The sequence below is a fragment of the Polypterus senegalus genome, chromosome 16, assembly GCF_016835505.1.
Source record: "Polypterus senegalus isolate Bchr_013 chromosome 16, ASM1683550v1, whole genome shotgun sequence".
In the NCBI taxonomy this organism is placed as follows: domain Eukaryota; kingdom Metazoa; phylum Chordata; class Cladistia; order Polypteriformes; family Polypteridae; genus Polypterus; species Polypterus senegalus.
In genome coordinates this window covers 556,385-572,988 of record NC_053169.1, presented here as the reverse complement: position 1 = coordinate 572,988, position 16,604 = coordinate 556,385, and the positions used below count along the sequence as shown (strand labels likewise).

Sequence of the window (16,604 nt, the reverse complement as noted above, 5' to 3'; positions counted from 1 at the left end):
TACACACTTGTTCAGTACATGAGACGTGTTGACGACGGGTGCCTTCCTGCTGTGATAGTGTATACAGTGCTGTGCAGAAGAGCTCATCTTAACCTTTTGTCTTCACCCATCAGCAATGTCTCTGAAACACAAATCTGATGATACAGTAAAGAACAGAAAAACCATCACCATGGAAAATAAAGTAGAAATAATAAAAAGACCAGAGAGGAGTGAAACTCCATCATTCATTGGCAGAGCACTTGGTTAGTTACAGTCGGCCACCAATAGCATTTATTAAAATAATGGACCCGTTCTGATTTACATACAAACACAAACCTACAGTCCCCATCTCATACGTAACCCGGGGACTGGCTGTACTTATTTGAATTATTAGTATAAGCGTATTGTGTTTGTCAAAATGTCTGCCTTAGCTCAGCGAAGATCAGATTACATTTTCTGACCAATTACAGTTGAAGTCTCAAGATTACATTACATTACTTGGGGTGAATTCTTTAAAACTCACTTTATAATCCCTCCACAGATTTTATAGTAATTGCCAACAATATTCACAGACAGAGTTTTCAGTTTTTATTATTTTCATTTTCAGTTTTTACACACTTTGTTAACTGAGCCTTTAAACAGCCTGGAAAATTCCAGAAAATGATGTCAAGCCTTTTAGACAATTAACTTCCGATAGCCAATTCGCCAAACTGGGAGTCAAAATGTGGAATGAAGTTAAGGCCGACCATCAAACTCACTGTCTCTTTGCTTGAAATAATCAGAAAATCAAAAGAAATCAGCCAAGACTTCAGAAAAAAAAATGGTGGACTTCCACAACTCTGGTTTATCCTTGTGAACAATTTCCAAATGCCTGAAGGTTCCATGTTCATCTGTACAAACAATAATATGCAAGTATGAACATCACGGGACCACACAGCCGTCACTCTAGTCTGTCAGAGAAGACCGGACTTTGGGGCAAAAAGTGCAAATGAATCCCAGAACAGCAGCAGAGGACCTTGTGAAGATGCCGGAGGAAACAGGTAGACAAGTCCGATATCAACATAACTTGAAAGGCTGCACAGCAAGGAAGAAGCCACAGGTCCAAAACCTCTATAAAAAAGTTAAGACTGCAATGACACATGGGGACAAAGATCTGACCTTCTGGAGAAATGTCCTATGGTCTGATGAATCCAAGATCGAACTGTTTGGCCATAATGACCATCGTTATGTTTGGAGGAAAAAGGGTGAGGCATACAAGCCAAAGAACAACATCTCAGCCACCAAGCACAATACAAGGGGTTTTGGGAGTGTCATGTTGTGGGGGTGCTTTGCTGCAGGAGGATCTGATGCTCTTCATAAAGTGGGTGGTATGGCGAGGAAAGAAAATGACGGAGACACACTGCAGCAACATGTCAAGAGCCCAGCAAGGAACTTGAAGATTAGTCGCAAATGGGTCATCCAAACAGACAAAGGACACCAAGCAGGCCTCGAACGTTGTGACAAAATGGCTTAAGGACAACAAGGTCAAGGTGTTGGAGTGGCCATCACAAAGCCCTGACCTCAATCTGAGCTGAAAAAGCATTTGTGAGCAAGGAGGCCTACCAACCTGTCCCAGTTACCCCAGTTCGGCCTGGAGGAATGGGCCAAAGTTCCAACAACTTATCATTAGAAGCTTCTGGAAGGCGACCCAAACGTTTGGCTCAAGCGAAACAATTAAAGTCAAAGCTACCAAAGTGTATGGAGACTTGTGACTGAGACTGGCACTGCGATTTAGTCGATAAAAAGTGAAAATCTCTGAGGTCTGTGAACACTGTTGGAAAAAATGGACTTTAGCCCTTCACAAACTCAATGGTTTTAAACAAAATGCCACATTTATAGTTAGTGAGTATAAAATCTATGCAGGGCTTATAAAGTGAGTTTTAAAGAATTCGTCCTCAGTGGATGGAAACTTCCGACTTCAACTGTAATCCAGAAAACCCGGTGATTCCAAAGGCTTCACACACACACACACACACACACACACGGGGCCGCTGTAAATGGTTAACGGTGTTTCTTTTGCAGTAATTTGATTCTTTTGTAATCTAAAGAACGGGCCCAGAAACACATAACAGAAAAATGTCATTGACACCCCTGAAATGCATTTGAAGAATCTGTAAATAAATGAAGCACACACGGCCAAATGGCAAATATTCGCTTGAAAATAAAGTAAGAGGGCACAGAAGTGCAACTAAATCTGCACACACTGCCAAAGTTATGGGCGTATAACAGACGTCATTTGTAGAAAATGATTCATTTTATTATGAAAAAAAAAAAAACAAATCAAGTTGTGTGTTTTATGCAGGCTGAGAATCCAAAAAGCTCTACAAATACAGTATGTCTAGCACAGGAGAGGGACACGTGTAATAAATCTGTCCGTTCATTCGTTCATTTATTCTCTAACCTGCTTATCCAATGCTGGGCTGCGAGGTGCCAGTGCTGTAAAAATATTAAATGACAGAAATAATCTGCAGAATATAAACTGTTAACATATCTGTTATCAAAACCAATTTGTTTCATGGCAAGTGTTTAAGCCAAAAATGTGACACCACAATCAGACAGGACAGGCAATTTCAAAAATGAATTAAACTAATGAATGATTCCGATCACACATATAAACAGAATATTGCACTACAACATTATTCCAATCTACAGGGACTTCTGCTTATATTAACAACAGGCATCATCAGTTCTACATTATAAGACACCTTTGGTTAGGAACAGAAAACAAAAAAGAAGAAGAAGAAGAAACAACAACGTCCCTCGCAACGGCAGAAACTCTGGAAGATTACATTCCCATCTTGGCGATGCTTAAGTTGCACTTTTGATTTTGAATCGTTCAATCTCAGACGTTCTTCCATGTTAAAAAAAAAAGCATTAAACGAAAACTCAACTCAAAAATGATACTTTGCTATGTTACTTACACTATTTAGTTTGTAGTTATTTACAAGAAACATTCGATCTCATGTTTTCACGTGGAACGGAGAGAACGTTTCCGATAGAATTGGCGTATATGGTGACCAACAGTCAATGGTATCAAAATGCCCGTGAAAACCTCGCGCGTTACTTGAGTTGCACAACCCACACGTCAAGTCATCCCGTCGTTTGCTCACAGAACACGTGTATTCTCACTAAAATACCGCTAAACAAGTCACTTCTCTCGTGAACTAAACCAGAAGATGCGAAGACACAAACTAGCCTTGCATTGTAGATCCGCCTCATTCATTGGTCAGGAGTCCAGCCCAGTAACAGTTTAGTCATTGGCTAACACTGCATTTCACAGGAGAGGAGAGTGCAACTAAAACTTAAAAGTTAAAGAAAAGTGAGTGAAAAATACAGGGTGATTCACTCGAAAGAGGCCCCAAATATTCTGTTGCAACTCCCGTTAGGTTGAAGCAATCTGAACCAACAAAATACGCTCCACACCTTGACGTATATGAATCGATGGCATGGTATGCTATGCTGGAAGTGGTTTCCATTTTCCGCCAGACACATTTTGATGCGGCGGTCCATGTTCCTGAACATATCACCAAGCCTATCGGGGTGGAATAGCAGCAATTTCACGTTGGATGTTTTCCAAGCGAAGCTTGTTCCGGTGGACTTTTCCTTTGAGCAGACCCCAAAGGAAGACGTCTGGTGGCGTCAGATCCGCCGACCGTAGTGGGCAAAGTCCCCTTTGAAATGGCCATGTTGCCAAAGGAGGACTCGATTTCTGCCATGCTCCTTGCCAATGTGCGACACGTTGCTCCAACTTGCTGGAAGTCACCTTCCGTTAACTCACGATCACCCTGTCGATTCTGACATCGCTTAAATGAATTGGTGATCCAACAAATTTGCACCATGAAGACACGTTGCTGCATACTCTACACCACCATCCTGATAAGAAGTCGAGTGACTAAGTGAAGGGGTACGAGTGACATGCATCCTGAAGTTGCAAACGGATGTCGCGACAGTTGTCCGGCACCTACCTCATCGCTCCGACGCAGGGGCATCCCGGCTTGTTCAAAGGTCCATATACTGCGGAGCACATTGCAAGTTGTTTTCGTTCAGTTTTCTTCATCCTAATGAGTTATTACAGAACATTCGAGGCCTCTTTTGAGTGAACCTCAGTGTATTATCAGGAAGAGAATCTGCCTCTGCTTGCTGAATCATCTCGGATATGCACAAGTACGAGTTTCACAGACCGATGCTAAATAATGGCAAGATACTCCAACTGTAGATATGAATTGAAATGTAACAACGGTAGGCAAGTCTACACTTTCAATGCTCGGGTGTGTCTAAACGTAATCCAGTTTAGTTCATGACAGTATATGCCAATTTTTAACAATATTGTAGTAAAAATACATCTGTTTAGCCCAGGACTGCTTCACATATGGATTATGCCAGCGTCACAACCCACTATTTCCCATGTTAAGTGTCTTTCGCAGGGTCCTCCTTAGGGACTTAAGCCTGATCGTCCGAGTGGCTCCCCTTTGAGGGAAATCGAGCCTTAAATGGAGCTTGACAAGGCAAAGTGCTCTGAGCGCAATCGTGGGAGAAGTGACCCGTCGTAACCCACTCACGACACACTGACATTATAAACAACAGCAACTCAAGACCCACCGGCATCATCCCCGAGACCCAAAAGCAGATCACGACAAAGTGCTTGAGACACAAATAACGTGCAATTTTTTTTTTTTTTTCTTTTCCTCCCATGGACATTTTGAGACGTTTTGCTATTGTCTGACTTTGGTCACCATTCATTTATATGGTATAAGAAATGTGATCATCTGCATTAAAATTATGTGAGTAAAACCTTATATTAGACATCACTACAAACTCCATGGAGTAAAGTAATATATAAAAATATAGCACTTTTGGGTGGAATTACTTATTTAAGACAAGATTTTTGCAAGATGGGAGTAAACCAACTTTACATCAGTAAAATGTAATTGCAAATTTTTTGTCTTTAAGCTTAAAAAAAATGCATGCTCACAGAAAGAGGGAAAAAAAAAAAAAGATGTTGACGTACCAGAAGTCACCTATGAGGAAACCTTTTTGTTTCTGCACTTTTATTACAACATTTGGCTGTCTAAATAATAATATCATTTTAAGATTTTTATCTGTACAAATCGACAGCATCAAGAAAATGTGCTTCAAAATTTGCAGCTAGATTTTCATTATTTCATTATCAATACTTCACAGTCCTCACGTGGACACTAGATAGAACCCCTGCACAAAACCTCACCTTCTGAGGGGGACAAAAAAAAAAAAGAAAAATCAATTTACAGAGTACTTTTTTTTGTTTTTTTCTTTTGTATAAAGTCCTTGCTCATACGATGGAAAAAAAAAAAAAAACCTTCATTCATCTCCTAGTCGATGTCCCTGACCCCAGTTATGTCTGAATCCTCCTCGAGCTGCATCCTGCTCATTGCCTGCTGGTCTCCTGCTAGGTGGAGGTGCTCCAAAACCAGACACTCCACCCCGCCGGCTGGGAAAGAAACGATACCTGAAATACAAAAGGAAACCATTTTAAATCATCAATGTGATATAACATAACCATTATAGGTTTAAGGGGTTACTAGGGGGTGTGCCCCCCCCGGCCGTCTACCCCATGGGTGCACAGTGGAATTTTTTTTGTTAAATAAAAAAAAAATACATTTTTTTTTCTTTCTTTCAATATGTCACATGGGGACAACACAAACTCACAATCTTACTGTGAAAAAGTTGCGCTATCATTGCACCACCTGTGTGGCTTGTCGACTGCTAACACACAACTCAACCACTTCTGTTCTTATCAGAGCCGATATATAGAATGTATTTTTTTTTCCCCGTATTCACATTAAATTGGTTGTATCGACATGAAAGTATCATTGTTGTATTTTCCTAATGAACACAAAAAAAAATGACATTGCACGATTGAGTTAATCACGCCCACGGTCCTCTCACCTCTCGTTCTTCTGAATGGTTTTGTCAGACATAGTTCCTGCGCTCTCAGCTCTTATAAATTTTTACGTTTTCCTCACTTTAAGTTCTCAATAAAAGAAGATGTATTGCGTCCAAATCTTATTAAAGAATATCAACAGAAGAAATGAGTACACGGGCAATCCTAGCACAGGGAAACGATGAAGTCAAATGAATTAACGTGAAAACTGTCGATCGGTTACATGGCAAATTGGTTAAATGCGTATCAATAGACTCTGCTGAAACAGTTGGCGGTGATGTTGTGGAAGATGAAAACATCAGCTTACAATATCATGAAGAATATGTATAAGCATTAACACCGTCTGGTCTTCCACCAGCCGAATTACTGTAGAATGAAGGATGTATCGTAATATAATTGTGGAATTGATGTCTGAGTGATGGGCTACACAATGGAACAAGATTAGTGGTTTTCAAAATTGGTCGAACAATTCTGACATGTAAAATTTTAACAGGCGGCAAGAAAGGTAATGTAGCACATATTCTGGGGATAACATTAGACACCAAAGGAGATCTTGATATGTCATTTGTATTAAAACGTTTATCCGTTAGAATAGCTTCTGCTATGACAATCAACAAATCACAGGGACAAACATTCGAAAAAGTCATTTATTAAATAGAGAGAAACGATATTCACTCACAGGCAGTTGTACGTTGCGTTTTCACGATGTAAGTCCAAACACAGAATCAAAATTCAATTGCGATATTGACAAAAAGTTCATTACCAATATTTTTACTGAAATTTTGCAGAAAAAATGCAAGTTTAAAAAGTATTTGCGTGTTAATTTTAAAGCCAAACAGAACGAAAACGTACAACGCAACAAATACCTTTAACGCAACATGAAACATAATTCAATTCAAATAGTGAAACTTTCATTATATATTTCAAGCGTTTATTTCTTTTCATTTTGCTGATTATGGCCTACCGGTAATGAAAACTCATAACGTGACTCAATAAAATTATTTTTAAAACTTGCAGTTCTGTATGCATTAAAATGTTTCAATTGGCGAGAAGAGATAATAGAAATCTCCTTCAAACAATTCATTTAGGTCCAGTCAAGATGGCCACTTTGTCGATGGGGTCAAACTCAAGGACTTCACTTCTTTCCCTACTATCAGAGTGTTCCAGTCTCCATATGGAGGCATGGGTTCAAATCACACTCCTGATATGTTCATTTTTATGAGCCAACGTTTATTTTCAGCTTAAGCAAAAGATGAGCAAGAAGAGACCTGAGTGAACTGTTTAAAATTATGAAGGGAATTCATCCAGTGGATCGAGACGGTGACTTTAAAATGAGTTCGTCAAGAACACGGGGACACAGCTGGAAACTTGTTAAGGGGAAATTTCACACAAACATCAGGAAGCTTTTCTTCACACAGAGAACCACAGACACTTATAAGCGACCACGTAGTGTGGTAGACGGTAGGACTTCAGGGACTTTCAAAACCTCGACTTGATGTTTTTTTATAAGAATTAAATGGACAGGACTGAAGAGCTTCACTGTGCTGAATGGCCTGTTCTTATCTGGATTGTTCTAATGTTCTAACTGCAGACTCCTGTCCTAAGGTGTTAAACAGACTACAAAAAAATTTTAACCCAGAGGAAAAAAGAAAACAACACATCGCATCCCTATTTCAAACTTAATGTTTTATGCATTTATACTAATTCATGTTTCTATAATCTTTCTATGTTATAAAGCAACCAGGAACAGTATACTGCACAATAACGTACAGTGAATACACTTGACTTGAGCATTCCTAGTTTTCATGCTCTTTCTCCGTCTCTGTTTAGCATTCGTTTGCTCAGAGGTTGATGCCACTGCTGCTTCATGAGCAGCTCCTCTATTCTCCACCCTAGCGGCCCGCTGCTTCTCTTCTTTCGTCGGAATCTTCTCGCGTTAAAACTGATTAAGTCAGTTTTTGTGCTGCAATTACTTAGTACGTTTTCTTTCATTTTTCACTTAGGCTGGCATTTAAATAAGTCTTCAATCTGACTCAAGAATGATTCGCGAAGGTGGTAGGGAATGAGAACGGCGCCCATACGCATGCGCCGCACGGCCACACTGTTGCACGATGCCGAGACTTGATTTTACAATAAAATAAAATAAAAAGTAATACAAATCATCACCACGAAAGCGGATAGTAGACGTCACGTAGAATATGTGTACCAAATTTCAAGTCAATAGGTGAAACGGTTTGCGAGCTACCGGTGATTTAAAATCCTGGACAGACAAACGAACAGCCACGGTAGCGTATTATAGAAGAAGACTAGCAGACCTGGCACGCTTCGCTGCATGTTTAACCGGCTAGTTCCGGCAGCGGATCGTGGTTTTCCAATCTAGATGTCTTGTCTTTTTCAGATTCTTTTAACCGCCTGGTTTCAGCGGCCAATCGTCCTTTTCCCAATCTAGAAATCCTGTCTTCTTTAGATTCGTTTAACCGCCTGATTTTGGCAGCGAATTGTTTTTTTTCTAACGTAGAAGTCGATTCTTGTTGAGATTCGTTTAATCATCTGATTTTGGCAGCCAAGCGCTTTTTTACCAACCTAGAAGACCTCTCATGTGATTCGTTTAATGGCCTCGTTGATTGCATGTCTTCCAAGGTAGTTTCAATACCCATTTTATGCACGGAGTCTTCTCCCCATTTATGAGTGACTGTGTAAATACCGCAGGTACTAAACAGTAAATTAGTAAAGGAGAAAGGACTAAACACTAAGGAAAAATAACGGAGCGAAATGAAATGACATGAATGGGAGGGGCGATGATCACGTGACTCCCCCACCCGCCTTAACTCTTAGGCCTTGTTCACACGGGCGTTAAAATCGAGCGTTTTTTTTGCGTTCGTAGCGTCCGGTGAGCGGATCAAGCGCAGAGTGTTTTCTACACGTAGGAGTCAATGAGAGTGTTCACACGGGCTTTGGTGACGTGCGTTTGTCCGGCTGCGCGTTAATACGCCATCAAAAAAACGTTGCATGCAGCTTTTTCTTGGCGTTCAAAACCCAACAAACACAAGGAAACCGCTTCTAGTTCGTTTTCTACGCGTTTATTTTACGCTTCGGAGGAGCGGGGATCGGCATTTCAGTGCATAACACCGGTGTAAGCGCACACTCGACTACTGTTTCCTTACCTCAAAGTGACAAGTAGTCTCTCTTCGGGGCTAACACCAAGTCGCATATTGGTTGATCGGCGTGCAATGTGGCATTGCACCAGCTGCAGCAGACAATCAAAAGTGGAAACCGACATCCGACAGTAATTAAAAAAACTTGCGCGGAAATTTTCGCATTTCCTCATAAAGCACAAAAAAACTTCCTTGAACCCGACGTTGTGCAGTCAGAGGATGAACCCAGTAGTGGCGCCGATTTTTTCTCTCCCTACGTCGCCATATTACGAGTATTTTTTAAAACAAGAAGATTAATATCTAACATAGCAAAATGGTCCATATTGAAAGGAAGCACCTCAAATAAAACGAAAAGGGCTTTCATATCCAGTTCCCAACACTGCCTCCACAGGTTAACACACAAACTACAATTTGGGCTGCAGGCTGGTGTTAGACAGAGACAAACGAACGCCGGTGTAGAAGTCAATCGATCGCCACCACAAAATGCAACATAAACGTCCAGGACGTTCAGAGCAAGTTCGTTTATCCAAAAACTTAACGCCCGTGTGAACAAGGCCTTAATCCCTCCACAAACCCACAAACACAGTCTCTCCGATCCCAACTCTCCTTTATATATCTATACTAATAAAAGGCAAAGCCCTCACTCACTCACTCACTCACTCACTCACTGACTCATCACTAATTCTCCAACTTCCCGTGTGGGTGGAAGGCTGAAATTTGGCAGGTTCATTCCTTACAGCTTCCTTACAAAAGTTGGGCAGGTTTTATATCGAAATTCTACGCGTAATGGTCATAACTGGAAGCAGTTTTTCTCCATTTACTGTAATGGAGATGAGCTTCAACGCCGTGGGGGCGGAGTTTCGTGTGACATCATCACGCCTCCCACGTAATCACGCAGTACATAGAAAACCAGGAAGACCTCAAAAAGCGCTGAAGAAAACATGCATTATATAATTGAGAAGGCAGCGAAACAATAAGAAGCGAGCGAGTGACATATACAACCATATTCATGAGTTCTGCTACTTGGAAACAAAGCACGATGTAAACCTACACTTTAAATTAAGTTCATAGACAGGCTGCCGCTGGCGTTTGTAATTTAGTGCCTGCCCATATAAGGCCGTCCGTCAGCGGCAATCCAATAGCAAACTCCACTAAATATTCACGGGTTAAGGACTGTGCTTATGCAGAGGAAGATGAGATGGTCAGGGTGGTGTTTGGTACAAACTCAGCGAAACTGCGAGAGAAAGTTTTAAGTGCCAGGACTAAGGTAACATTAAATACAGCCATGGACATAGCACGAGATGGCACCAGCACAGCTGGGAACCTTCGATGCATGTACACCGAAGGCTCACGTGAACTGACGCAGTGCACAGATAAAAGCAACAGTTCCAAAGAGCTGAACAAAAACCGAATTACACAATTGAAAAGGCAGCAAAAATATGAAGCGTCTCATACATACAAGCATATTCATAAATCCAAAACAAAGCACACGTTGGAAAAAGTCAATGTCCCGCTAAAGGAAGACAGTGTAAAAAAAACCCGTGCATGCAGTGTGTCAGGTCTCAGATAAAGAAGAAGACGAGCTGTTTATTGATGCAGTAAGAAACGAATCGATGAATGAAACCTGTCATCTTTACAACGATTGACAAACACGGAATGTAACTTGAACACAACACATCCTACAAATACGAACCTGATTGAAAGAAATAATGATAATCAAATCCTTGATGACAGCAACACTCAGTAACACTCACAAAACAAATACTGTATATTGACAGTCATGTTACGTTATTTTTAAAATGTTCCCTTTTTTTCTAGCTTTTTAACACACTACTTCTCGCTGCATACGCGGGTATATATATGTATATATATCCCGATCTACATACTCGAATAATGGATACTTTATTTGCCATCAATGATTGTTTTGGTAAAGCCATACTCAGTGTATTCATTAGATGAGCGGTAAAAAGTAAGAGCGAGGGAGGATGACTTATTGAGGCATGCAGGCTGTAGTCTTGCGTCAACTCTATCTGAATTGCGCGATCACATTTGAAAAATATATCTTTTCAAGTTCTATTTAGTCCATATGTGTCAAACTCAAGGGCAGGGCCACATCCGCCCGGCGTGTAATTATATCCAGCCCGCGAGATCATTTTATATACTGTATTATTGTTATTAAAGCCCGGGTATATGAAGCGCTGGTAACACAATAAACTACAGATCCCATAATGCAGCGCTTCAGCTGCCTTGCCGAACACTTACCGAGTTAATCAAGTTATTGCGAAGCTAGCTCACACGATGCTGAAGAGAAAAGTTGATTCTGAAAATAGAGCCTTTAAAAACCGATGGGAGGCTGAGTATATGTTTACTAAACCCGTGTGTCTCATTTGTGGAGCTAATGTGGCTGTAATTACAGAATTTAATCTAAGACGGCACTATGAGACAAAACATCAGGTTAACCTGAATGCAATGCAGAAGATACAGAAAGCAGCATAATTAAATAAGAATCTGACACTTCAGCGGACGTTTTAACCCGTGCACAATCACAAAGTGATTTCAAGTGAAGCTGCTTTTATGGGAGACACAAATGCACCAGTGCACCTTGCCTCACTTTCCCTGTTGCCAAGTAATGTTAAACCAAGTCGTCACTACGGTGTTCCCAAATCGCACTTTGCTGATAAACCGAGCGCACCTGCAATCCATCCTGAGAATCTCCACAACACAGAACCTCACACCACACATAAACGAACCTGTGGCCAAAAAAAGATGCCAGGCGTCCAGCTCTAAAATGACATATGAGCAAAGACAACTGAATGATTTGATTTGTTATTGCTGAAAGGAACACATTTGATTTATATTTCCAGGTTTTGTTATGCAGCATGTTCATATTTGAATTTGTATCATTTTGACAGGATATATTTTTATGGAGAGCAAAATCTTTTGGGATATTTAAAATCTAAGTTTATTTTTTATATAAAATTACATAAGAGTAAAGAAATGTGAATGTTTGTTCTTTTAACGTTTACTTTATTTCTAACTTGTATAATTTAGACAGGATAAATTTTTATGGAGAGCAAAATATTATAAGTTGTTTAAGGTTTGAGTTGATTTATTCACGAATAATATTCCTGTCTGTTTTTACCATTCCTACCAAAGATATTTCTGTTGACTAAATAAAAATTCCTTCTATTTAAAATTTAAATAGAACTTGAACAAATCGATAGTTCATAATATCCACGCAGACTTGCGTAAGAGCGGAGTCATCCGTTTTAACAAACAGCGTATTGCACTGATACGAAATAGCTGTGTGTGTATATATGTAGATATGTATGTATATGTATGTGTATATATGTATATATATATGTGTATATGTATAGATATGTATATATATATATATGTTTATGTATGTGTGTGTAAATATATATATATATGACAACACTCATCACTCACAACAGTGACAAAACAATTACATTGACAATCATGTTACGTTATTTTCAAAATGTTTCCTTTTCTTTTTCATTGCTTCTTTAACACACTACTTCTCCGCTGCGAAGCGCGGGTATTTTGCTAGTATATAGATAAAACACCCAACATCAGGTGTCCATGTCTGGCTGTAATGTTCTCCGGCATCCACAAGAGGGCAAAAAAAAAAAATATATTTTATTAGAAGATAAATTGTAATTTAGAACATCAAGAATGTCATGACATAGAAAACTGTCTACTGGTTTAATGGTTTAGTTTTTCTTTCTTTTGTAACTCTGTTAAGTCATTACTATTGTAAAATAATTTGACCTCATTTCGTGTATCAAAACCTGCTAGGTAAATCAATGTGGTTTTGTTGCTACTTACAGAAACTGTGGAGTTGATAAAAGCACTCTGCCTCCCAGATCCATAGGGTACTTGTACATCAAAAAGAAGTACAAATGGCCAACAAGATTTCCAATCAGTTCATTCACAATTCTGTAAATAAAGGTGGAGGTATAAATATGGAGACCAGAGTTAGTCAAAATGATTCATTTCATTGTACCTCTTTTTTTGAAAAAAAAAAAAAAATGTATACCCTGGTACTGTCACTTTAAAACTTAACTGATACATAGAAAAATGTGTTTACTGCACTTTAAAATGAAATGAGCTTTGAAAACCATTTACTGTACTGCAATGCAAGACAACTGTTAACCTCCTTAGCATTACGTTTACCACCAGACAAATGGGCCAAAAATGTTAAAAACAAGAAGAAAAAAAAATGTGGCTACGTGAAACATGAAAATACCACAAGGTCAACATAAATATGATAGGAAACGTCTGTCGAGTCTCCACTGCTGCACCGATGCAGATTTAGTACACGTCCTTCATGTGATGCGTTTTGAAATAGCCACCAATGCACACCATGACACCGCGATCTGGACAGCAGATGCTTGTTCCTTTACGTACTTTTTTTTTTTTTTATAATATTTTGTCTTGTCACTTGTACATGTGAGAGTATAATGTCAGTGTCTAATCCGTACGATGGAGGCTGCAGTTTGTGTTACTGTAGGCCATCACAGAGTGAGGAATAGTGACTCTGCTGCTACATTGTGAACAGCACTTAGGGGGCGAACGTCTTTCTCGTCCTTCCACCTGATTGCAATCGTTTTTCGTTTTACTGTAACCCACTACGTGACTGAAGTTGCCAGGCATATCACAGCGGTTTAGTCATGCAGTGCATCAGTTTTTCTATCTATGTCGACATCCGATGACCCATTCTGTCATCGCTATTGCTTGATTCAACTAATGGTTCAGTTTGTTCTGAAATTTGCTTTACAGATTTTCATTTACACGCCATTGTGTATTTTGTTGAAGGCTCTGCCTCATTCATGAATATTGAAGAACTACTGTGTTAAAACAGATATAAATAGGCATGATTTGTTCCCCAGCATGAAGAAAAAAAATCCACTAGAAGGCAGCAAAATACTGTGCTGAGCAATAGTTGGGCTTAATACGGTACATTGGATCATAACAGCTTAACTTGCGAGACACTCGGGCTTAACCGTTTTTACATTGAATTCAGGGTTAATGCTACCGAGGTTAACAGAGTTGGGAGTCCAAGGCGTGGGTGGTTGGGAGTTTAATTTGGAGTTAGGCCTTAAAATTTCAATTATAAAGGGAAAAAATTAGTAAGATACACTAAGTATAACCTTAATGGGCCACTACAGGTACATGTTCTTGTGCCCTTGATCAAGGCCCTTAACCTGCAATCGCTCCGTCTGGGGTATGATATGAACCTGCATCCAGGTCCTCCAACTTGCAGGGAAAACTTGGGGGTTGTTGGCAGGACTGGCACTCCAGCCACTGTGTAAAACCTCACACTGTTCCACTCCATTCAAACTAGTGTGGTGCTGAGGTGTCACCCGTTGCACGGCTGTGCTCGGGTTCAATTTTGGGATCCTGAAATGATTTATTGTGTGGTGGGTGCAACAGCATGCTGTATCAGTGCCTGTTCCCAACCTTCACACATTTCAGCACAAAATGTGTCTTATGTACATATATATATATATATATATATATACCCTGCTCACAAAAATTAAAGGAACACTTTTTTTTATTGGGCCTGGCATGAAATCAATTAAACCTGTCTGATAATTTTCTGGTTGGTTAAGCAGCTGAGGTCATTGTTAATCACTTTCAGCTGTATTGGTGTTCATGGACTTAACGACAGGTGCACTAAAGTGGCAACAATTAGAAAACCCTCAAAACAGGACTGGTTTTACATGTGGAGGTCATTTCAAGTTTCTCCCTCTTGATCTTTTTGGCTGGTTTTCCACTCGTGCTAGTTTTGGCTTGAGTAATCATCTCTACTGGCAGTATGAGGCGATTCCTTAACCCTACAGAAGTTGCACAGGTTGTCCAACTTCTCCAGGATGGCACATCCACACGTGCTGCAGCAAGAAGGTTTAATGTGTCTCCCAGCACAATCTCCAGAACATGGAGGAGATTTCAGGAGACTGGCTGTTATTCTCGGAGAGCTGGACAGGGCCGTAGAAGGTCCTCAACCCATCAGCAGGACCGATACCTGCTCCTTTGTGCAAGGCGGAACAGGCTGAGCACTGCTCGTGCCCTACAGAATGACCTCCAGAGGGCCACTGGTGTGAATGTCTCTACCCAAACAATCAGGAACAGACTTCATGAAGATGGCCTGAGGGCCCGGCGTCCTGTAGTGGGCCCTGTGCTCACTGCCCAGCACCGTGGAGCTCGACTGGCATTTGCTCAAGAACACCAGAATTGGCAAGTCCGCCACTGGCCCTGTACTTTTACAGGCGAGCAGGTTCACCCTGAGCAGCTGTGATAGGCGTGAAAGAGTCTGGAGAAGACAAGGAGAACGATATGCTGCCTGCAACGTGTTCAACATGACAGGTTTGGTGGTGGGTCAGTGATGGTCTGGGGAGGCATATCCATGGAGGGACGCACAGACATCTACTGCGTAGGAAATGGTGCTCTGACTGCCATAAGGTATCGAGATGAAATCCTTGAACCCATTGTCAGACCCTACGCTGGTGCAGTAGGTCCTGGTTTCCTCCTAATGCACGACAATGCCCGGCCTCATGTGGCAAGAGTATGCAGGCAGTACCTGGAGGATGAAGGAATTGAAACAATTGAATGGCCTTCACGATCCCCTGACTTAAACCCAATAGAACATCTGTGGGACATTATGTTTCGGTCCATTAGGCGCCGCCAGGTTGCTCCTCAGACTGTACAACAGCTCAGGGATGCCCTCATACAGATCTGGGAGGAAATGCCACAAGACACCATCCGTCATCTGATTAAGAGCATGCTCCGACGTTGTCAAGCGTGCATACAAGCTCGTGGGGGCCACACAAGATACTGAAAAGCATTTTGAGTAGCAGAAATTAAGTTTTTGAAAAAATGGACTAGCCTGCCACATCTTCATTTCACTCTGATTTTAGGGTGTCTACACAATTGAGCCCTCTGTAGGCAGAAAACTTTTATTTCCATTAAAAGACTTGGCATCCTTTTGTTCCTAAGACATTGCCCTGTCGTTATTTGTATAGATATCCAACTTCATATTGAGATCTGATGTATCTAATGTGTTTCTTTAAAGTGTTCCTTTAATTTTTGTGAGCAGTGTATATATATATAAAATCGAACGTTTGTCGGCCTGTCAGCCTGTCTACTTTTCATGAGAGAACTACTTAACGGATTTAGATCAGGTTTTTTTTCTAGAATTTTCTTGAACATTCCGGTTGATTTAGCGACTTCTCTCATCACGCAGACTATTATAGTTCACTTGCAGGAGCGATTTATTCATTCTAATGTGAGACAGAGGTTGCCCTCCAAGGGGAGGGGGAAGCGAGTTGTCAGGAGTGGGAGGCCGAGCAGGACCGCAGGATTGGGGAGCCAGGCGGGGCCCTCCTCATTCATGTGCCAGCCTCCATTCGATTCGGTCTACCTCTCACCACGTGTTAGAGAGTACCTTGCCTCCGCTTAGCTAGCGATACCTGTTCGTTTATAGATTT

The 16,604-nt window shown here is 40.7% G+C and overlaps 1 protein-coding gene across 1 annotated transcript in view; it reads right to left on the bottom strand.

Annotated features, from left to right (window-relative positions):
* Positions 1-2,132: 2,132 nt before the first annotated feature.
* The window catches only part of derl1 (derlin 1), a 43,600-nt gene continuing 29,128 nt past the window's right edge, over positions 2,133-16,604 (bottom strand). Inside the window, exons 7-8 of the mRNA XM_039738998.1 lie at positions 12,943-13,053; positions 2,133-5,503 (exon numbers count right to left, since the gene is read on the bottom strand). Coding sequence (XP_039594932.1) covers positions 5,356-5,503; positions 12,943-13,053 — 259 coding nt within the window. The 3' untranslated portion in view covers positions 2,133-5,355. The remainder of the gene's footprint in view (positions 5,504-12,942; positions 13,054-16,604) is intronic.